Source organism: Lolium rigidum, chromosome 5 (assembly GCF_022539505.1).
Source record: "Lolium rigidum isolate FL_2022 chromosome 5, APGP_CSIRO_Lrig_0.1, whole genome shotgun sequence".
Classification (NCBI taxonomy): Eukaryota; Viridiplantae; Streptophyta; class Magnoliopsida; order Poales; family Poaceae; genus Lolium; species Lolium rigidum.
The window spans coordinates 191,738,532-191,763,080 of record NC_061512.1 but is presented as its reverse complement, the minus strand read 5'-3'; the positions used below and the strand labels follow the sequence as shown (position 1 = coordinate 191,763,080).

General features: G+C 48.7%; 1 protein-coding gene across 1 annotated transcript; it reads left to right on the top strand.

Moving 5' to 3' along the window:
• Window positions 1-18,733: 18,733 nt before the first annotated feature.
• On the top strand, window positions 18,734-21,002 carry LOC124652666 (vacuolar iron transporter 2). Its single transcript, XM_047191704.1, has 4 exons — window positions 18,734-19,040; window positions 19,999-20,084; window positions 20,207-20,321; window positions 20,399-21,002. The coding sequence occupies exons 1-4, from the start codon at window positions 18,805-18,807 to the stop codon at window positions 20,697-20,699; spliced, it is 738 nt and encodes a 245-aa protein (XP_047047660.1). The 5' UTR covers window positions 18,734-18,804; the 3' UTR covers window positions 20,700-21,002.
• Window positions 21,003-24,549: the final 3,547 nt, after the last annotated feature.

Below are 24,549 nucleotides of genomic sequence, written 5' to 3'. Positions count from 1 at the left end.
ATGAACGCGGTCATGTAAAGTTAGTCCGAGCCGCTTCATCCCACTATGCCATAAAGATGCAAAGTACTCAACTAAAGATAACAAGAGCATCAACGCCCACAAACCATTGTGTTCTACTCGTGCAACCATCTATGCATAGACACGGCTCGATACCACTCGTAGGATAACGTTGCATAGAAAACAAAAATTTTCCTACCGCGAACACGCAATCCAAGCCAAGATGCAATCTAGAAGACGGTAGCAACGAGGAGATGATCAAGACTAACCCTTGAAGAGATTCCAAAGCCTATAAGAGTAGGCTCTTATTGCTGCGGTAGACGATCACTTGCCGCTTGCAAAAGCGCGTAGAAGATCTTGATCACGATCGGTTCCGGTGCCACGAACGGGCAGCACCTCCGTACTCGGTCACACGTTCGGTTGTTGATGAAGACGACGTCCTTCTCCCCGTTCCAGCGGGCAGCGGAAGTAGTAGCTCCTCCTTGAATCCGGCAGCACGACGGCGTGGTGGCGGTGGCGATGGAGATCTCCGGCGGAGCTTCGCTAAGCGTGCGGGAGAAGAGGAGGAGAGAGGGGCGGCTAGGGTTGGGAGAGGGGGTGGCCGGCCACCTATGGGTGCGGCCAAGCTATGGGCTTGTGGTGGTCAGCCCCCTCTCCTATGCCCCTCATTATATAGGTGGAAGCCCCAAGAGTTGTAGTCCAAGTCTTCGAATAAGACCCCAACACCAAAACTTCCCAAAGGTGGGAAACCTACTCAAGGAGGGAGTCCTACCCAAGGTGGGACTCCCACCTTTCCTTAGGTGGGGTGGCCGGCCACCTCAGGTGGAATCCACCTGGGATTCCTTCCCCTTAGGGCTGGCCGGCCATGCTAGTGGAGTCCCTCCGGGACTCCACCTTCCATAATGCAATTCTTCCGGACTTTTCTAGAACCTTCTAGAACCTGCCATAAATGCACCGGATCATTTCCAAACTTGGAATATGACTTCCTATATATGAATCTTATTCTCCGGACTATTCCGGAACTCCTCGTGATGTCCGGGATCTCATCCGGGACTCCGAACAAATATTCGAACTCCATTCCATATTCAAGTTCTACTATTTCAACATCCAACTTTAAGTGTGTCACCCTACGGTTCGTGAACTATGCGGACATGGTTGAGTACTCACTCGACCAATAACCAATAGCGGGATCCGGAGATCCATAATGGCTCCCACATATTCAACGATGACTTTAGTGATCGAATGAACCATTCACATACATTACCAATTCCCTTTGTCTCGCGATATTTTACTTGTCCGAGGTTTGATCTTCGGTATCACTCTATACCTTGTTCAACCTCGTCTCCCGACAAGTACTCTTTACTCGTACCGTGGTATGTGGTCTCTTATGAACTCATTCATATGCTTGCAAGACATTAGACGACATTCCACCGAGAGGGCCCGAGTATATCTATCCGTCATCGGGATGGACAAATCCCACTATTGATCCATATGCCTCAACTCATACTTTCCGGATACTTAATCCCACCTTTATAGCCACCCATTTACGCAGTGGTGTTTGGTGTAATCAAAGTACCTTTCCGGTATAAGTGATTTACATGATCTCATGGTCATAAGGACTAGGTAACTATGAATCGAAAGCTTATAGCAAATAACTTAATGACGAGATCTTATGCTACGCTTAATTGGGTGTGTCCATTACATCATTCATATAATGATATAACCTTGTTATTAATAACATCCAATGTTCATGATTATGAAACTAATCATCCATTAATCAACAAGCTAGTTTAAGAGGCATACTAGGGACTTCTTGTTGTCTACATATCACACATGTACTAATGTTTCGGTTAATACAATTCTAGCATGATATATAAACACTTATCATAAACATAAAGATATAAATAATAACCACTTTATTATTGCCTCTAGGGCATATCTCCTTCAAAGATAGCAGGCGCCGACGCCTGGGCAGTACGACGACGACTTCGACGAATACGACGACGACGACTACATCGAGGCACTGGCGTAACACAACGAGGAGGTCAAGGACGACAGCGATGACTACGTCGCAGTCGTCTTCCAGGATTGGCAGCTGGCCATGGCGGAGGGCCGCGAGTTTGAGTTCCTGGACAACATGACGGACGACGAGATGGCGAAGCTCGGTGTCCTCGTCTCCGAGAAGGAGCGAACTGTGCAGCCGCCGCTGCCCCGGTACGCCAACGGCTTCATGCCGTCGGGCCTGTCGGGGGATGAAGCCCTACAACTGGCGCTACAGGACTCGCCGCGCCACAACCGCCGTCGTACAAACCTTGGGCTCCTCCTCCGTCGCCACATCCCTGGACGCCTCCACCGCCGCCACAGTCCTGGGCGCCTCCACCGCCGCCACAGCCACAACCCTGGGAGCCTCCACCTCCAGCACCACCGGCACGCCCGGCGTACGTTCCGCCGGTTCCCAACTGGTCCTGGACGGTACCGGAGCTCATCATGCTCGACAGCGACGAGGAGAAGCAGTAGGCGCATGCGTTTAGGTTTTATTTTCATGTTTAAACTATGTAAATTATGTTTTCATGTTATAAAAAAATGATTCTCGCAAAAAATGTGTCGTGCCGCTGGAGCCACCCCCGACGCAAACGGATGCGCGGTCGATTTCGACCATTTCAGCCGACGCAAACAGACGCGCGCGGACATTTTCGGACGCGCAAATGCGTCGCCCCCTTGGAGATACCCTTAGGCCCGAGAAGAGAAATATTAAAATACGGAGTAGAACATGATAAGAGATCACAGATACCAGGAATATTAAGTAGCTATGTCTTTGCTGAAACAAATCAGACGTAACATACTCCCTCGGTTCATAAATATTACTCTCTTCGTTCATAAAAAAGATGTCTTAATTTTATTAAAATATGCATTTATCTCGACATATTTTAGTATGTAGATACATGTAAATTTGGATAAAGTTGAGATATCATTTCGTAGACGGAGGGAGTACATCCGTTCTAAAATAAGTTTCTCAGTGCTTTCTAGATTCAGGTGTATTTAGATATATTGTATCCAAATAAAGTTGCGATATTTATTTTAAAACAGAGATAATAAGTGATTCAGCTTTGTCTAGCTGTGGATGTATTAAGATGTATTTCAGTGCTTACATACGTTGAGTCACTTATTTTTCCAATGGAGGTTGTATGTGGATGTATAAGAACCAAGGTTTAAAATAGCGCGCTAAATGAAATAGCGTCAGCCTTCTTCAAACGCTATGGACGCTATATCGTGCTAATTTCGTGCTATATTTGAAATAGCGTTTTGAAAAAAATATTAAATATAGTCTAAAAATAAAGGATTTCGCTATAAAGGTTGGATATTTAGTCCAAAAAATGACTGAATCATACATACATAACCACATACAACAAATAGATCTCTAGTTTTTCAGAAGGCTAACATCAGTATTTCACAAGGCAACAACATAATATAAATTCTTTATTAATAATCATCAGCATTAGCGATATTAAGTTCTAATCTAGAAAAGGAACCAATATATTGTAGTTCATCACGATGAAAAGTTGAAAAAATAGCGCGCTAACGCTATAAAGTTTTAGCATGATATATCATGCTATTTCACAAATAACTCCATAGCGAGCAAAATTACTAAAATTTAGCGTAGACCCTCCAAATATGCTATTGCGTGGTATTAGCGGACAAATAGCGCGCTATTTTAAACCTTGATAAGAACGGATGCTTAACACCCAACACTAATCGCAGGATCCAAACTAGAGAGCATGACTAACCAAATTAGGATAGCCACCGAATGCCACTCACATTTGTCTGTTCAGACGCGTGACCTACACATTTGTCTCTAGCTTCCCATATGACCTGCACACCAAACAACACCATGGCGTGAGCTGATAAGAGCGTGATTTTTGGCTAATTGCTTTATGGATGGTCATCCACTGGCAACTGGACTAATCAGGCCGGCCTGTGGCGGGCACACGCAAAGCTAACATGTGAAAGTTGAGCTACAACAACTGCACACAGGTGGAGGGTGGCTCGGTGATCTTATTTTGGAGTTTCAGATTGGAAAGTTGGAGTTGGTTGTCTCCTCTTATTGTCCCCGAATGGTGGTTTATTCCTCACGATAGTAAAAGCACGATCGCTTGATTGCCTATCTATAGCCATCTTGCCTCATGCATCATGCCTTGGTAAAATTGGATGATTTTAATAGTTCCTCAGTTCTAAAAAAAGTTCCATAACTTTTTCAAGATAGGGATGAATCTATAGCTAAAACATGTCTACACCTTCCTATCTATATAAAGTTGGAAATGTTTTTTAGGAACGGAGAGAGTATTATGATATTTGAACGGCGGGAAGTGTTCTTTTGGTAGCTTTATTATCACGTTTGTAGTGACAGTCCAATTCTAATTAACCAAAATTATATTACCAATGCGAATCAATTGTAGTGTGAAAACACTTGTTAGTTCCAGCTTATGCAGCGGCAAGTCTCATCGTCGACATTTCTTAGGAACTATGCCTATAAATAGTTTTAGTAGGGTATTGGTGTTCATATTGTATTTTTTTGTAGCTTTATTTATCACGTTTGTAGTGATATAAACCAAATGAAAAACCCAATCATAACAAACTAAGATAATCTTACGAACACGAAACGTGTGGTGCAAAAACACATGTTAGTTAAAGCTTACCAATGGTAAGTCGTGTCGCTGATATTTACTAGAAGGTGTGCTTTGTTACACCTTCCTAAGAAGTTTGTAATGGGTAAAGGTTATTAGTCGCGTAATTAGACCCTATGAGTTTGGCAAGATCCCGTTTCGGATCGGTAGTTCATGAGAAATTTTCACTCAACTACTCTTTTTTAGCTCTCTAGTGGGTTGGTTGCCGCCACAGCTACAACAATGCCTGCTTTGGGAATCATGCTAGAAATAGTTTGCGAATGCGATTCAAATTATCCTATCACATACACCTTGCTGCAAGTTTATTGGGATACTATAAGTCATCTTCTTTATTCTTTAATGCTTTGTCCAATGAATGTGGGTTTAGCGCAATTCATGCTTCCACGACTTTTTTTACTCGGTCCGAACTCCCGTATCAACCCATGCTGAATGACGGTCATCATTTGTGTGCATCCATAGTACATATATATATGCTCCCTCTGGTCCACTGGAGTAGAAAAAAGAACATGTAAATCTAATATGAAGCCTTGTTGATAACCATCAGAAATTGAGTACTTCTAGATTTTTTTTAAATCACATCATTTTGAAAATTTCAAATTTCCCAAAGAGGATCATAAACTCCTACGCGAATTTGAGCTTTAGTTATCTTATCTTACCTATGTCATTCAACCAATTACCAAACTTATTTTTGACATTTGCTGGCAGCGGTAAATTACCAAACATATTTTTTTATATTGGCTAGCGGAGGTATATGTTAAAAGTGAAGTGCATTACCATCCATATTAGTTTTGCAAAAGGACATCTAATAAAAAAAAAAGCTCAACTGACTCCTCCGAATCACAAAAGCACACTTTTTACAACCTGTACATTTTCTTTTTTGCAAGGTTATCTTCGGTAAGACGCACTTTTTTTTATTAAGAGTTCACATAAAATCCTAATTTTTAATGATACCTTGATATTTCACAAATGTTTTTCCAAAAATAACGTATGTCCATTCAAAAAGTCTGCATATAAGGATTTTACCGTGAATTTCTTCGAGGCTGTTAAATTCCAAACAAATTACATATATGTGCACTGCCATTAAGAGCAACAACTAAATTAACCCATGCCACCCATTTATCCTCATTTAACGAGCGCCTAAAACTAATTTTCAGCGGTGTTCGTGCAAGCACATCAGCAATACTAGTATTCTTTTGCCGCACTATATTGAGTTGATACGGGAGTTCGGCCAAGCCACGTATCTTCCCAAAACTGAGTAATCTTTCCATAATCTATGATAAAAGTCCCTCATTTAAAGAATTCACATTTTGCACAGCAATATCCCTTTCCAAAAGAGGAGAATCTGTGGGTTTTGCTTGAATCTCATATAGAGTTTTTGATCCTAAGTATGTATTGTGTAACAGCTCCTGGCACACACCATTTTCATTTAGTAGATTAAAAATCCATTTGCTAAGTATGCACCTATTTTTTAATACCTAGGACGTCTGTAGCCAAGCCTCCGTGATATTTCGGAGGGAAAATAATGTTCCATTTCATTAACCGATTTTTTTCATCTGATCACTTTGCCAAAAAAAGCAGGTTCTGTGAAAATCTAATCTGTTTCTTACCTCTATGGGTATTTCAAAGAAAGATAAAAGGAACACCGATGAAAGAATACGAGATGGAAAAACAGATACACTTAAAATAACAACGTAGCAATCTATATATTACTCAGTTCATTGTCATCGATGGTGCACTTCTGCATGATTAACAAGATGAGTAAGAACATACATGAGATTTATGCTGATGGGAAGTAGCAGGACACCTCCATAGACCATAATAGAACATCTGGAACATAGAAGTATCCAAACTAAGATTTAATCATGTCCTCGCGCCCTCCGCCGGTGAGGGGCGGATCCCTAGATAGGATTGACTATCGCCGCTTCCCAATCGCCTCCTGACCTAACCCGATACACGATACTGAACTGGTATGTGAGGACCCTAGGAGAGCTGATCAAGAGGAGAGCTGATCAAGAGGTGGCCAGGAAACCCATCTAATGCTCCGTTCCCCTCGCCGGAGACGCCACCGGTCCGTTGCGTCTCCGGTGTCCTTGGCCTTGGAGGTATGGCGGACCATGGCCTCGAAGGATTGCATTCTTTGTTTATTAGGCCTTTGGCCCGCTAGTGTATTTATTCTTTGTTTATTAGATCGCTAGGTGGTTCAAGTACTTATTTGTTATTTTGATTACTTTTAAAATATTTATACTACATCAGAGGGAATTTCACGATTTTTTTTTTGTAAGAACGGAATTAGTAAGGACAAAGACAGTATCTTTCCAAGCAAGGCACCAATACATGCATAAATGAAGTTGTGTTGGTCCTTGGCAGGGACTTAAAGTTGAAAACCCACAGCTCTCACCAAGAGATGTGCCGTTCCAGTCCTTCCAAAAGACACTTGGCTAGAGTGCATCCATGCGTTAAAACAAACAGGATTAAAGTATAAGCGGCAAAAAAGCGAAACTATGAGACGGTTCAATTCAGGCCATCTCTCAGCCGAGGGGAAGTAGGAGACAACAAGGTCGATTTGGAGTTTTGTTGGGAGCTCTGTCCTGGTGCATTGTATTTTGGTTTTCTTCAGGCATTGTTACTGCATCAGTACTGAGGACACTCAAACTTAGTACAGTAGTAAGAGCATGTCTAACAGGCCCCGTATTTCGCTGCCCCGTATAAGTCTCTTATTTCGCCCCGTATCAAAAAACTGCTCCATTTCGAGCCATTCCGTCTAGCAGACCCCGTATTTCGCCCCGTATTTTCAAAAATAAAAACCCCGGGAAGTTCATCTTCATTGATCATACTAGGGATCATACATACATATTGATCATACTACGGATCATACTACATCTAACTAAGCATCAACCTACGTCTAGTCGTCAAGGATGACGTAGGGGATGAAGGTGATCCTCGCCGCCTCCTCCTGCGCCTCCCGCGCCTCCCGCGCCTCGAACTCATGGATGGCGGCGATGGCCGCCGCCTGCTCGTCTGCCTCCGCCCGAGCTTTCTCGGCGGCCTCCGCCTCGGATTCGGCCACCGCACGGCGGTAGGCCGCCTCCTCTTCCGCCGCCGCGTCTTCCTCCTCGCCGCCTCCGCTTCCTCCGCCGCTGGTGCTGCCGATGGTGGCCCTCCATGCCGCCAACGCCGCGCGGTCGCGCTGCCCCTGCGCGCGCCATTTCTCGAACGCTTCGCCGCTCATCGGCTTGAGCGGCGGGTCCTCGCTTGTACCACCGCCCACCCGCGGCGTACTCCCGGAGCGGCTCCGGCACGTACGAGCGCGCCGGCGTACTTGCAGAGCCGCGCGACCGCTCCCGGCGGCGGACAGCTTGCACTTGAGCCACCACGCATCCTCTACGGTGTCCGGCGGCGGGATCGCTCGATCCGCTCGGCCGGCGAGCGCGCTCGCGGCGGCGGGAGTCCATCCTGACTTGGGGGTGGAATGCGGCGCGGAGGAGCGGCTAATTGCTCGCCGGAGCAGGAGGAGGAGGCGGCGGCGCACGGCGGAGCTAGGGTTGCGAGTGAGGGGCCCTCACTCGCACCTGCGCCCACTATTACGGGGCGACGGGGCCGATTTCCTGGGCCCCGTATTCCGCCGAAACGGGGCGGCCCAAATACGGGGCCTGCTAGACGGCCCAAACCGCGCCTGCCCCGTATGTCGCCGGAATTTTACGGGGTGGGCGGGTTATACGGTGGGTAGGACTACCTGGAGGCCGACCTCCACGAAGGGAACTTCGTCCCGCACAGTTAACCTACGACCGACGCGTGTCAACTTCTCAGGGACCGAACGAAGCCACGATTTCCGCGGACGTACGGGATGTGGAAGTACGACTCCCGCGCGTGTACCTCCCGCGTGACTCCGCACGTACGCGACTCAGCCTCCGCGCGTACGCTTCACGCACGGACTCCCCGCGCCTGTACGTATGCATGCAAGACACTCCAGCGCGAGATACCAGCACGCAAAAAGAAATCCAACGCAAACTAGCTAGCTTTGCCTCCACTTGTAGCTACTATCTAGCAGCCTTGTATCGCGAGTGCATGTGAACTCCCACGCATGCATCTCATTTGCTAGCTAGCTCACGAGCAAGTCCATGTGCCAAGCAGATACGCAGCTACGTATAGGTACCTCCCATTGCTAGTCACGAGTACAGCTTAGTCATATACACAACACATACAACATAAGTACCTTACAACACACGAGTACAGTTATGTACAATACACGAGTACCGTTGCGAATAATAGACGAGTACAGTTGCACACACGGCGGAAGTACCGACAGTCTACGCGCACACGAGGAGATACGAGTCGCGCACACGGCGAGTACAGCCACGCACAACACACGAGTACGAGTTGAACACACGAGCGAGTACAAGTACGATCACGCAGACGAGCAGGTACAAACGCGCATACTGAGCGAGTGCAGTCGTGAACACGAGCAAGTACATGTAGAGACGTACAGTGCACACACGAGCCGAGTACAGTCGCGCGTAAATACGAGTACAGATCCCGCACACGGCGAGTACGATTAGCGAGTAAAGGAAAAAGCTGCACCAAACACACTAAAAACAAGTACTTTCAGATTGAAACACGAGTACGATTAGAGTACACACGCAGCGATGACAATCATACTACTATTGGAAGTACGAAAAAAAAGTATCTCCAAACCTATCAACATGAGATCTAGTTTCGAAGATCTCGACGCGAGGATCTCAAAAGTGAAAACGGTTCACAATTTGGACTTACGGTTCTCAAGATATTTCATTTTGAAAAAACGAATCTACAAAAAAAAGGGAAAAACCGACACAACTCGCTCTTCTCTCTCCCCATCTCCACCTCGCTTTCGCCACACGCGCATGGCAGCGGAGAGACCACTTCCGGAGATTTTACGGCACGCACGTACGCGCCACTTGTCACGTGCGGAGTGAGTTGCCTTCCCTTCGCGAAGGTCGGCCTTTTTCTAGAGTTTTCCGTTATACGGGGCCTGTTAGACATGCTCTAACATCGTCAAGTCGACGAAACGGAGGCTCCAAATCTCATCAGAATTTTCTCAGCCGAAAGCTAGGCAAGTTGGCGTGGGGGAACAGGCGGGCAGCTAACCAGAGCGCGCCGCTCGTCGCTCGCCGCGCGTGGCGCGTGTGGCGGCGGCGGCGGCAGGTAGCGACCCGCCATGCTTTTCCGGGCCACCTTTCGTCGTCGCGCGGCTCGTGCCGGGCACACGACGCCCGCCTGCGTGTCACGGCGGCAACCACGCGTCCGGCTTCCGGCGACGATCGCGATCGGCGGCCCTCTATCCCCCATCCTCTTGGACGCACATGTGGGTGCTGGATGCCGCCTGGACGCATGCGTTAACTTCTGAAACACTTTTGTCTTGTTGCCCGTTCTGATCTCTGTGTTTCTCCTCCGTTAATTTGATCGCTCGTGAAGCTAAGCACTTTTGGTTAGCTCTACCGCTGTCGTGTTACTGTGATTGCTCCTTTGTCAGTAGAGTAGATGGGATCACCATGTCAACATGGGCTACATTTAGACCCAAAAGTTAGGCCAATGTGGTACATGTCGTGCTCATCTTTATATATATATACTAGGAGTAGCTAGCAAATCCGTCCCGCTGCTAGCCTGCTAGCACCGATATTTTCCAGGTTGCAACTATAATCAGTGTTTCTTGTCTAGAGTACGTGTGGCAGGCACGCTCTGATCGTACGTAGTAGTAAGGAGTGAAAAACTTCTACACAGCATGCCAACCAATTGGGCGATTTACACAAAAATAACCCAAAAGTGGAAGAAAAGCACAGACTAACCCTCCGGCGAAACTATTTCACCAATCTAACCCTTTTGTGTGGCGCCCCTCCCACGGGCGCCACACATGCCCATGTGGCTCCCCTCTCGCCGGCGCCACACACCCGGCCCGACGTGGCGCGATCGACGCCGAGCCGGTGCGCCCATCCGAGCGTGGCAGCATGTGTGGCGCCCTCCCAACGGCGCCACACATGCACTTGTAATCCCCCAAAACATACTCGTAAGACAAATCCTGCGGGACTTAGCCGTTTTGCGAGGCTCGATGTGTGGCGCCGATGCCACGGGCGCCACACTAGCATGTGTGGCGCCGATGCCACGGGCGCCACACATAGAGGCTCGCGAAGCGGCTAAGGACTTATCGTCCGAGCCCCCGGATGTTTTGGTCCTAATAGTTCATATAAGTTGGCATGTGTGGCGCCGATGCCACGGGCGCCACACTAGCACTTGTGGCGCCGGTGGGAAGGGCGCCACACATGGACTTGTGTTGAAAACATGAAAAATCCTACCAAACTCCAACAGATTACGAGTACAACATTGGACACAACAAGTAGCAATTTCATGACATACACATATAACACTTCATAGGTCACATTGTAGCACGTAGATTCAAACAACAAGTAGCATTACGGACCATGGTTCGAAATGACATAGGGTTCACAAATCGATACTTATGAAGATATAGTTCACAACAACACGGAGCACATCCTAGTGTCGTCCTCGACGTGTCGTCCTCACGGGCTGCTTCCAGGACGGCCATCCTCTTCGTCCGCTCGCCTTGGCTGCTCCTGCTGCTGCTCCTGCTCGCTGCTCCTGCCTGTCTTCCTCCTCCTCCTCCTCCTCCTCCTCCTCCTCCTCCTCCTCCTCCTCCTCCTGCGAAGAGAACGGCTCGTCGTTCCTCATCCTCGACATAGCTGATCTCCGCGGCGGCCCGTCATCCTCCTCGGTGACAACCTTCTTTCCTCGGTTGACATAATCTTCCGGAGTGTACCGGTTTGGAGCCTTGCCCTTGGCTTCAAGCGGTAAGCTGACCGTTGCTTGGAGGTACGCTTCGGAAGTACGCCTTGACTCGAGAATTAGGTCGTCCTCGGGAGGAATCTGCACAAACATGAACACATGAGATTACAAAAGTTGAAATTAGTAAGAACATGTTTCACGAGCAACAAAATAGTCCATACATGTTCTTCGAAGAGGAGGATGTAGGGATTTCGCCTTCGCGGCAACCTAGCAAGTTCGCTAACCGCCGCATCTTTCGTGCGGTGTTCGCGTCATGGAACTCACGGTTACAAAGCCACCAGAACATAATTGCGTACATTCAAAGTTGGTGATCATACCTTAACGAAATTCCGCAACGGTCCGACAGGCTTTTCATCTGTGTGGCTCTGCTCCCACACAACCTCGCACTCCTCGGCTGTTTTCTGGATCTCCTCCCGCTGTGACAAACATAGCATACACAATTTAAGCGAGCACATGGCAATCTAGATGATGTACTAGTTAGTGAGAGAATCCATTACCACGAAGTTCAGCTCGGAAGCAATAGAAGTCGATCTCCTCTGCGAGCAAAAGTGTCGTGCTTGGCTTTGCCCAACCTCATCGAACTGGATGGGGTCGTCCAAGATCTCTTCACGATACGCGCGCTTCACTAACTCGATACGCGTGTTACGATGGAACCACTCGAGGTAGTTGTTGAAAGCGGTGAAGTCGTGAGGCACAATCCGCTCGGGGCCGGCATTCGTGCCGCTTCCAAGCGGTGTTGGAACGCTGTGATGTGGCCGCTATGATGGACCGGCCAATTTGTGATCTTCCTCTGCCGCTGCCTATCAAGCCTGCAAGAATCAACAAGTTAGTTTGTACCTCTTCTATCAAGAATCTTCCATCGCATGATTCCGAAGTTTACTCGTGAAGCGCCTTGTCCGTGTCTTGCCACATTGGTGGGCACTCCGATACAGCCCAAGCTGTCTCATCACTCTTTGCGGCTGGTGGTGTTCAACAAGCCACATGCATATGAGTGGGCAGCGCATACGCCAGAACCGCGCCTCCTCCGTGCACTTGGGGTTTAGGTCAGTCATCGCCGCGCCAATACGGTAGTAGCTACCATATGGCTCCCATTCCACCTGCAGCATACAATTATTTAGTAGATGCCAGTAGAATCAATCAAAACTAGGATTGCAACTCCGCAGTGATCGGTTACCTGCTCAGCGGTAAGAGTGTCCAACTCCGCAGTGTACTGCCTGTACATGACCATTGGATCGCTCGTCATCTCCGAGACATTGTCCCAAAGGTATGCCCAAGTGGGCTCCCGATCAGGAAAGTGAGGGAAATGAGGCCATGGCGTCTCGTTGAGTACCCTGGGACGCCCAACTGATAGGCGGTCCCAGCTCCATACGGAAAGTAGGAGCATGCATCCACCAATACCGCCGCTCCCAGTCTTGCTCCCAGTCCTGCGACAAGCTTCGTCCAACTGCGTACATAAGATATTTGGTTACTACTTTGTGTAGCGCACTACTATAGGAAAATAGTACATAGAACAAATCATCACCTCGCCGGTAGAGGTAGGCAAGTGCCGCTGTTCCCCAACTCCACCGGTCGTCCAACACCGTAAGCGCCTTCAGCCAACACCAATGGGCCAGCTTACCCCCACCGTCGGAAAGAGAGTCCTCGGAAATCATGTACCATAAGTACACGCGGGCGTACGTCCTCCGAGTGTCCTCGTCGGCCTCTATGGGGCATTCCGCAAAGTTAGTTCTGATCCAAGTGAAAGACGCGCCGGCGGGAACTCTCTCCTTTGGATTTTCACGGCGGCGGAGGAGCCCTGCCAATAAGCCCCACCATCCGCCGGCGCCACCCATCGAAGCTGTGTTCATACACGGTGGCTCGCCTCTCGAATAGGTAGTGCAAGGATCATGGAAACATCCCGCAGAGTAGGGGCCATCTCGCCGGCCCTCAAGTGGAAGGTGTGAGTCTCCGGCCTCCACCGGTCGACAAGGGCGGTGAGTGCCGAGGGGTTCATGTGTGGCCCCCACGGCTTACAAGGGATATGAACGGCATAAGACCGGTAGGCCGGATGAACTCCGTGTACCTCTCGTCATAAGGTATATCCGGTGTGCCATGGTAACGAATCTTCAAAGGGTGAAGATCCGTTCCCCTCTCCGTCATATGAACAGCCCGGTGCTCCCTGTCGTACTCTTCATCCAGAAGCCACACCATCCTACATGTTTACACAACCATATTATGAGTCATTCCACTAACAAAAATGAGCAACACATACATGAGAGTTCACATCCAAATACATGAGAGTTCCATACATACACACATACATTCATATCTAGGGTTCCAACTAATATTTGGTTCAAATATGAGTTATTCCATCACAAATAGTAGACATTTGAAGACACACATACATAGCCATTTTATATCTACATAGCCAAATCTAGGGTTCATATCCAAATCCACCAACATATCCAAATCTAGGGTTCATATCCAAATCCACTAACATATCTAGGGTTCCTACACATACACATTCAACACTTACATAGCCATTTTATATCTACATAGCCAAATCTAGGGTTCATAGCCATTTCAACACATACATGTAAAATTTCATATCTAGGGTTCCACCAAATCTAGGGTTCATATCCAAATCCACCAACATATCCAAATCTTGCACTAACATATCAATGGTTCATATCTAAATCCACCAACATCAATTTCCATGTCTAGGGTTCATACCCAAATCTACCAAATCCACCAACAATAGTGGACGAATCAGAGGGAATCGAAGGGGAATACCTTGAGGAATGGAGGAGGAAGGACTTGGCCGGCCGGATCCGACGATTCCTTGGTCGATTTGGTGGGGGGCCGAAGGGGGAGGCGGGCGGCGGCGGCGGTTGGGGGAGAAGCAGAGAGAAGAGAAAGAAGAAAGAGAGGGTCGGGCTGGGCGCGGGCGCGGGCGCCACACTTAAGTGGATGGTGGCGCCCGTGGCATCGGCGCCACACATGCTAGTGTGGCGCCCGTGGCATCGGCGCCACACATCGAGCCTCGCAAAACGGCTAAGTCCCGCGAGGATTTGTCTTACGGTATGTTTTGGGGGATTACAAGTGCATGTGTGGCGCCGTTGGGAGGGGCGCCACACATGCCGCCACGTCGGATGGGCGCACCAGCTCGGCGTCGATGGCGCCACGTCGGCTGGGTGTGTGGCGCCGGCAGGAGGGGAGCCACATGGGCATGTGTGGCGCCCGTGGGAGGGGCGCCACACAAAAGGGTTAGATTGGTGAAATAGTTTCGCCGGAGGGTCAGTCTGTGCTTTTCTTCCACTTTTGGGTTATTTTTGTGTAAATCGCCAACCAATTGAGACCTAGCTACTTTGTCCATATGTAGTAAATTTGTTTGGATGGGCACCCTATATGCGCCCAAAAAAAAATCATATGAAGTAAAAAAAATCTGAATTTTTGGACAATCAAAGATGATCAAGTATTCTTGTATAAAAATCTTTCCAATCGGCCATCATCAGCTGTGGGTCGACTACGCCTATCCATCCAAGGCTATCGCCCTGGAGTCCATAGTCCTCGGTGTGAGCTAAAGCAATAAGGGCATCTCCAACGGGGCGACCCATCCCGCGCCCGCGCGTCCGGATGGGTCCAGCCGGACAAAAACCCGGCCCAACGCGGGGACGCACCGCAAAAGCGGACGGCCGCGGCGTCCGGAACGACGCAAACCCGGCCCAAATCTGGGCCGGGTTTGCGTGGCCGCGGATGGCACGCGGCGTCCTCGCGTGTCCGCCCTGTCCGCGTGGCTGGCCCACTCGTCGGTGCCCCGGCTCCTATTAAATGTGGATCGGGGAAGTGGACCGTCCCTATCCGAGCCCCCACTTTCCACTCCGGCCGCACGCGCGAGCTCGAAGCTTCCGCGCCGCCATGGCCCCGAAGCGCGAGTTCTCGCCATCCGCCAACGACCACGAGGCCGGCAGCAGCCGGCCGGCCGCGCCGGCGCCGTTCGCCATGGGGCCGCCGGCGACGCCCGGACGCGACCGGATCTACGCTCACCGTAGCGGTGGCGCAGATGTTCCGGGACGCCGGCGTCCCAATGCCGTGGGGACGTGCACCTCCCCACGGCCGGCACCTCGAGCCCGGATCGGGTTCCGGTGCCGCCCATCCCGCGCCGAGCCGCGCCCGCTTCGCCGAGATCCGAGGCGCCGCGCTCAGCTGCCGGCGGACCTCCGGCAGGACCCCGCGTACGGCGACGCAAGTCCCAACTGGGACTTGTGGTTCGAGGTGGAGCACGATGCGCGGCGGCGCACGTGCTTCACATCCGCGACGGTGCGGCCTCGCACGCAGCCAGGCACAGCTGCTAGGCGGGCTGGCCGCCGCCCCGGCGGCCTCTAAATCGGCGAGCCCGCGCCCCAGCCCCAGCCCCAGCCGCAGCCGCAGCCGCAGCCCCAGGAGGAGGAGAACGACCCGGAGGCCGCAGGGCGGCGCTCGCGGCGTCCCGCGAGCAACGAGACCTCGACGAGCTGGCCAAATGGCCGCTCCTCGCCGAGACGCCGCGCACCTCCGCGCTGGAGGAGGCGGCCGGGAAGGCCCGAGAGGACGCCCGAGGCGGACGCGTGGGCCTTCCTCCAGCTCGGCGCGCCGTCAGGAGGAGGCCGCTACGCGTCAGGCGGCGCTCCGGGAGGAGGAGCGCCGGGCCGCGCGCCTGGCGGAGGAGGAGCGCCTGGCCACGCAGGCGGAGGAGCAGCTCCGACAGGAGTCCGCGCGGAGGGCACGGCTGCGCAGGCCGGCGAGCCCGCCGAACGCGCACTCCGCCTGGGAAAGGGCGCAGTGGGACCCCTGGCCGGAGTCCTCGGTGCCCTCCGGCGTGTCGAGCCGGAACAGCGCGTCGCCGCCGGGCGGCGTCGTCGTCATCGACGCCGACGATGACGAGTACTACTGGGGTAGTACTGCCGGCGGCCACCGCGAGCTCGCAAACCCCGGCTAGGGTTTGCTTTTTTAGTTTAAAGCCATATATGGCTTTCTTTTGTGTAAAATTTGCCCAAAATAGGGCTAAGTTTAATGACCAACTAGTTTAAATTTATGTTTTGTTCTTTTCCTTTTTTATTTTCATTTCTGTTTTATTTTATTACCAATGCGCTCGCGTCCGCACGTTGGGCGCAGCGTGCGACCCAAACGGACACGCGGACGCGGGCCGCTGTCCGGGTGTCCGTTCGGCCACGCAAACGGCCCAAAACGGACGGCCCAGCGCGTCCGTTTGGGTCGCGCGGTTGGAGATGCCCTAAGATCCTCGACGCCGCCTTCATCGGCCACCACATGGCAAGTGGTGGGGGAGAGGGGTGAAAATCCTTGTTACCCTTGGGAGGATGACGCGGGGTCCGAAGTTCTCTCTCCCACTTGCAGTGTTTGTTGCTAAAACATATGGAGCGAATTTTAAAATCCGGTCATGCATGTTCTCAAAAAATCTGCCATGAACCAATTTGTTATTCGATGAGGTAACTTCGTAATGTATGTAACTTGCGTCAAACTTGTGTCACACCAAGACCCCGTACTAAAAACTTGCCCAGAAATGTAGGAACGTTAGCATAAGTTGTGGAAGTTACATTGTACTCCCTCCGTCCCGATTTAATTAACTTGACTGTCTTTTTGCGAAATCCCCCCTGCCTTTTCTTGTTTTCGGAGCGGGAGATCCTACGTTGCCGAGTCAAGCGGTCAATCCAGCCCCGCGACGCATCCCACGCCCTATCCCACTCATCGTCCAGTCCTCTTCCTCCCCATGACGGACAGTCCTCCACCACCTCCCCATGGCGGGGTGATCCGCGGCAGGCAGAGGCAGGTGGCGGAGGTGCCTCTCCGGCAGCGTCGTGAGGCTGAGGTCTGGCGTGCTGGGATCGCTGACGAGCTCGAATCAATGAAGAGTTTCCCAGGCCATATTAGAGGGATCGCAGGCGCTGTGGCGATCTGGAATCTTGGCGAGCCTGGGGGCAGGCGGGTGACGGAGGCGCTGGATGATCCCTGCGAGCGGAGATGCTGGATCAATCCCAGCTAGCGAGCGGAGGAAGCGCTCGATCGATCCCAGCAGCTCGGATCCATCGATCAGCTAGCGGAGTTGCTGGGTACCAAGCTGGATGGATCTGAGCGGACAGATTTATGATTGCGCTGTAAAGATCTCGAAATATTTCGGACGAAATTGTAATTTACCTTTTGTAAAACGTTTTCCCCTCCCTAAGTTAATTAAATTGGGACGGAGGGAGTAGAATTCTTACTTTCTCATTTTCAGGAAACTTAGCAGGTGGTAATATTATTTACCAAATAACATTGTTAAAAAAATCGACCGAGATACCGATTTATCGGCCGATTAATCATGAATCGGATGGTAACTGATAAGATTTTGGCATATCGGTTGATTTATCGCCGGCACCGATATATACTGCGGCGATTTTCAAGGTGATAGCCGATATTTCGTCCGATTTTCGCTGAAAAGTTTGCTAAAATTTGATCTAGATGTTGATATTTTCGTCCTATATAGTTTTGTAGAATTATGCATTAGCTCAAAATTTCCATTTTTACTCTTTCAAATGCAAGGGGTGAAGGTAATACTTCTTTTCAATGCTCAAATATTGTATTTTGCATAGCATATTATAGAAATTTAGTGCCAAAAAATAGGATTTACAAAAAAAATACCGATAAATGGCCGACCGATAAAATTGATTTATCGGCCGATAAGCGATTAATGTCGACTTTAGGGTTGGCCGATATGTTAACGATTAACGATTTCTTAACGATTTCTTGAACATTGCCAAATAATCACCTGTGTAAGTTTCAACTCAATATCTACTTGTATTTTATAAACATAAAACTTACAAATGTGTATTTACGCTAAGATCTGGAGAGGGTGTGCACTAAAAGCCTATATTAATTTGTTTTCCTTTTTGACATGGATGTCAAAAAAGGATTAATTACTGGTCGAGATTTTGAGTCCCAAGGACCACAAAAAGCATGTAAGTTGTGTGTGCTAAACAACAAAAAACACACAACTTACACAGTATAGGCAGACTAGTTTTCTTCCTGTGAAACTGCGAACATGAGTACAAGCAGAATCACACAGACTAATTATACATTCACACAGACTTTGCGGGAGCAAATCCCTAGATTATGGTGGCTTTCCATGTCCAAACAGGACATTTCACCCGGCCTCTAACCCCTATAAATCCCCCCTCAACCTCCACCAAAAACACACAACTCCCAACAGACCACCACGAGCTACTCGCCAGCTAGTAAGTACACTCGGATCGCCGATTCTCACGCCGGCCGAGAGAAGATGGTGAAGCTTGTGCAGGACGAGGAGAACCAGAGGCTGCTCCTGGACGACCACAAGGAGAAGCACTTCACCTCCGGCGAGGTGGTCCGGGACATCATCATCGGCGTCTCCGACGGCCTCACCGTGCCGTTCGCCCTCGCCGCCGGCCTGTCGGGCGCCAACGCGTCCTCCGCGCTCGTGCTCACCGCCGGGCTCGCCGAGGTCGCCGCCGGCGCCATCTCCATGGGGCTCGGAGGGTAAGGAGAGAGGACAAAATCTTCTTGGTTTTTTCTGGGCATACGTTTCCCTTAATTAATGGCATTTGTTTCTCCTGAGATTACTGATCAGCAGCCCTAGATGCTTAATTAGCTCGTTCCAGATTTGTTGTATTTCCTGTTTCCGCAAAGGGTTGGTGCATGTAGATGTCAGTAGATTTCAGTTCTAGTTCATCTTTCTCAGGCGGAGATTAGCGAGAGTAGCTTGCTGTTCTTGATACCAAGGATGGAATGGAATAAAGTCCTTGGCAAATAATAAACTCTTATAATACTACAGCTGTGATTCTTCTTGAGTAAACAAAGACATCGTGGATGCATGCGAATGGTGTATAGAAACTAGGAGTACTCAACAGAGACTATTAGCATCGATCGTGCAGGAGTAGCTTGGTACACTCTTTTTTTCTTTCTTGCATTACTTATTCACTTTCCTATTTGGATGGAATATATTTTCCAGACAACCACTTTGTGGAGTAGTAAACAGCTATACTAACTAGGGAAGTGAACATTTAATGCAATAGAACAAAAAGCTTATACTACTGTATTTCGGAACGGAGTAGTACTGCTCACACATCCAGCTGTCAAAGAAATTTGACATGCAGATTGTGAACTGAGATTATTTTCACTCACATATGTATTTAGAGCTGGCAAATTTTCAGCGATAAATAGTATATGAATTTTCTCCAACCAAAGGAAAAAGTTCCTCGAAGCAAACTGTTTCAGCTGATGTAAACTGTACTTCTAGGAACCTTAAACCCATGATTTACAATAGTTCCTACTAGTATTGTACTACAGTGTTTGGGATCAAAATCTGGGTAAAATTGACTTCTAGAAACCTTAAACCCATGATTTCTTATTTAGCAGAATTCATTTTCAGTTTGCCTAAGTGGATGCTGGTTCATGTGAGAGCCGACTGCTAAGAGTGCACTCGCGCTTTTGTCAGGTACCTCGCCGCTAAGAGCGACGCCGACCACTACTACCGCGAGCAGCAGCGCGAGCAGGACGAGATCGACACCGTTCCCGATACTGGTAAGACCCTCTGTCTCTTTCTCCTCCGTGACCACACACGCATGTCATCTTTCTTTTTTTGAGCATCACATGCATTTCATCTTGTCTGATCTTCACGACTGAAATCGATTCCCCTTGCGCAGAGGCCGCTGAGATCGCTGACCTACTCTCCGAGTACGGGCTGGGCCCCGAGGAGTACGGGCCCGTCGTCAACTCCCTCCGCAACAACCCCAAGGCCTGGCTCGAGTTCATGATGAAGTAATCAGCAAAGCCCACTTAACTCATTTTTTTTCTAATTAAACACTGTGACTCATGGCCGGAGATTTTCGACTCAGGTTCGAGCTGGGACTGGAGAAGCCGGACCCGCGGCGCGCGCTGACGAGCGCGGCGACGATCGCGCTGGCGTACGTCGTCGGCGGGCTGGTGCCGCTCTCCCCGTACATGTTCGTGCCGTCGGTGGACCGCGCCATGCTCACCTCCGTCGTCGTCACGCTCGGCGCGCTGCTCTTCTTCGGCTACGTCAAGGGCCGCTTCACCGGGAACCGCCCCTTCCTCAGCGCCATCCAGACCGCCGTCATCGGCGCGCTCGCCTCCTCCGCCGCCTACGGCATGGCCAAGGCCGTCCAGAACATCTGACTATGAGCCAAGAACAAAAATAAGCGCAGCTAGCTACCTACCTGTGTGTGTATGAATTGTTGCTATATAGTCGATTGGTAGCTGTACGTGCAGGCTCTAGTGCTCGATCTGGTAAGTGCTGTAGTGATGTGCGCCGATAGTTTTTTCCTGTTCGGTCTCTCGATCGAGGTCGATGATGTACACTATGTTAGTGTATTTTACTTTTCTTTCCATCTGTCGCGCTAAGTAAGTACAGTGCTACTAGTGTTTGAATCCCCGTTGAAAAATGTATGCACTATTGGTAATGTGATGGGCTTTGAATCAGCTGGCAAATGAGTGTTAAGAATTCTCTAAGCGGAGGCCCAACTAACTTCTCTGAAGTGACTATCGTTTCGTTTCCCTGAATCAGTGGCACACATTTCTGAATCATCTCAGATATAACGTAGCACAATATCTTGGCAATGTTTTGTTTTAACGGGGGCAGAAGAATTGTCTCATCCTTTAAATTAAGAAAAAGAGAGTTGCCTAGTTAATTTACGAAAAAATGGGCAAAAAACATTACAACCATGGTTGCAAAAGCCGCACCCAATCCACGACCCCAACACATAACCGGACTACTCCCAAGACAAGAGACCACATGACCACTGAGATGGAAAAACAGATCCTCGCAAGTCGCAACACGATACTTCTACAACTCGTCGATAGGAAAGCCTGGACAACACCAAAGTGCACCATAGAGTGAAGGCAACACGAGCAAAACGCATTGGACAAGGCAACAAACATGAGCACATCCAAGAACTATCCATCAAGCAAACACGGATGCCTTAACTATAGCGTCGCTCTTATAGCTTCTAGAATTGTTTGGTTTTTCCTTCAAGGTGATTGGTCTAGGGCTAGCGCCCCCTCTCTTTCTCTTATTCCTATTGGCCTTTTCCTTTAAGGGACCCATAGTCGTCTTGCTAGATCCAGGGTTAGCACCAACCAAAGTGGTGTGGAAGTCGCATATTACTTTGGAGACTGCATCATCCACATCACAAATATCCTCGAAGTCTAGTGCCTGGCTTGACGGTTAAGTCACAACCGAGATCTCAAGCGATTCCACCTTCACTTGCTCGACGGACGAAGGAAAAAAATTGATACCCCGCACAACTCTTGAAATTTGGGCATCATCAAGCCATGATCATCATGAAGGAGATATACCTTAAAGGCAATAATAAGAGTTATTTATTATCTATAAATCCATGTTTATTATTAAGTTTATCCTTTGCGATATAATTGTAGTGTTGCTCGAATATGAGATTCGAAGAGAAGCTCAGTGGCAGTTGTAGAGAGATATACAAGAAAGAAAAAGTTCCTAGTTATGCCTCTAATAAAACTAGCTCTCTCTTATGAGATGATCAACCTTTTCTGATCATGACCATGGTTATGCTAAACAACAATGAGGGTGGATTGCTTGGATGAACAATCACACAAAAAAGACCCAAGTCAGCGGATATGCTACGAGACATTCTTATAGTTAATAGCAAATATCTTTAAGTTCTCATTATATATAAGTCCTTTCACCATAAGAATATTATGGCGACTAGAGATGAGGAGTCGTGGTTGTAGACAATGAGTCACTGTAGCCGAGTCCATTGGAGGCAGCCAACAACATTTGCTGATCCATCTCCACCTCAACATTTTCATCCCCGTCGACCTCAACTGCACTTCAAAAACAACAAAAGGTGTTGGTAGCAGCTAGCGGCACTGATGTGGGCATTAGATATTGCTATACCCGGTACAGATTATGAAGATGGACCAGTGCAAGGACTCGACAGGCTAGACCCACAGGGAATATCAACTTAGAGTACAAGGAAAAAGACTCCAATACGTATTCTACTAGGACTCTTGTAAACCCTAACCTAGTTGATATATAAAATTAGGTAGGGGCACACCTTAGGGCAGAGATTGAGAAACATAAAACATAGACGCAATACGCCTAGACACCACAACCCGTAGGTTAAAACTAGACTAGATACAACAACTATGCCTATGGCGGCATCCTGTACTCATATTTTCATATACTAGATTGCTAACAGGACGTAGCGATCCTCCACTGCGGGGACGTGAACCTGGGTACATCGTGTACCGTCTCGCTCCCGGAGCCTTCATCGTTGCCTTTCTCTAAATCCAAGCCCCTCATGGTGGGTATTACCGAGGAGCCACCCGTCAATTGGCGCCGTCTGTGAGAAGAACGACGGCTGGATTTTGTTATCCGGGTGGGAACCTTCATCTACAATGTGAGAATATTAGTACTAGCTTCTCTCTTCTTGGAGTAAACAACTCGTTCAGGTCATGGAAATCCACGCAACTTCAACATGAGAATATTAGTCTGTTTGCTATTTGCTTCTTCGGCTGGGACCAAGATGAATACAATCATCGCGGGTTGTTGATGACGAAATAGTATGCCGAACATGATCGGAACAAAGTCTGATCCAATCTCGCCGAGTGCAGCCACCGGCCCGAAGCTTTTTCCCGACCCAGCTTCAAGGCGCGTATCTAGACAACATTGATGTCGAGGCTTGGTTGAGGCGTTCATACTCGAAGAGAAGATTGATATACTTGGGACTCAACACACTTGGGTGCTTACCAGTCGTGGATTCGATATCAATTACGTCTTCTTCATCGGCCACGCCGGCCAGGTGCCGCACAACTACATCAATTATTTCTGGCCGGACGATTACTTCAACTTCATCGGCCACGCCGGCACGGTGCCGCACAACTACATCAATTATTTCTGGCCGGACGATTACTTCAACTTCATCCGCCACATCAACTATTTCTGACTGCGCAATTACTTCGACTGCGTCCACTATGCGACTTGCTTCCACATTGGCCTCGCCGTAGCCGATGGATTTATCTTATTTGGCTCTGGATATATCTTTCCTGGCTTAATGGATTTATTTTCTTCGGCTCACTGGCTTCAATATATTTATCTTCTATGGCAATATAAATATTAACCCGACGCACTCCTGGGTCAGTGGCTTCATTATCTATGGTTATCAATGGATTTATCTTCTATGACAATATAAATATTAACCAGACGCACTCCCGGATCAATGGCTTCATCATCTATGGTTATCAATAGATTTATTTTCTATGGCTATATAAATATTGACCCGATTCACTTCCGGGTCACTGGATTCATCGACTGCGATCTTCAATGGATACCATCCTATATAATATTGACCTGAAACATTTTCGGAAGCACTGGAATTGCTCGGGGGCTCCTGTAATATCTTTGACTATTGCGTTTACTCCCATCGGGAGAGCTGAAATTCAAGAAAATATGAAAAATCCGTATACTATCAATGATTTCATCAAAATATTCGGCTATTACAACTATCACTCCCATCGGGAGCGCTGATTTACAAAGAAAAACATCATGCATACAATGGTCATTTTGGAAATTTATCGGCAGATCAAATACAATAAACATATTCGGAAATTCTCGGGGGCTTTGTCGACACATCAAAGTATACCCGGCAATACTCGGGGGCTTTGTCGACACATTAAAGCATACCCTGCAATAATCGGGGGCTGCGAAGTTTTTATCTTGAAACTTTGGTCGAAAGCCTCAGGGAACATGCGAGTGCTGCAATCGATGGAAATTACGCAAACTAAATACGGCTGATACGTCTCAAACGTATCTATAATTTCTTATGTTCCATGCTACTTTTATGATGATACTCACATGTTTTATACACATTATATGTCATTATTATGCATTTTCCGGCACTAACCTATTGACGAGATGCCGAAGAGCCGCTTGTTGTTTTACGCTGTTTTTGGTTTCGAAATCCTAGTAAGGAAATATTCTCGGAATTGGACG

Excerpts from the sequence above, each read along its gene's own strand:
- LOC124652666 (XM_047191704.1), top strand. The coding sequence starts at position 18,805 with ATGGTGAAGCTTGTGCAGGACGAGGAGAACCAGAGGCTGCTCCTGGAC. Across the intron at positions 20,085-20,206 it reads CGACACCGTTCCCGATACTG|AGGCCGCTGAGATCGCTGAC; the intron begins GTAAGACCCTCT and ends CCCCTTGCGCAG. Across the intron at positions 20,322-20,398 it reads TGGCTCGAGTTCATGATGAA|GTTCGAGCTGGGACTGGAGA; the intron begins GTAATCAGCAAA and ends TTTTCGACTCAG.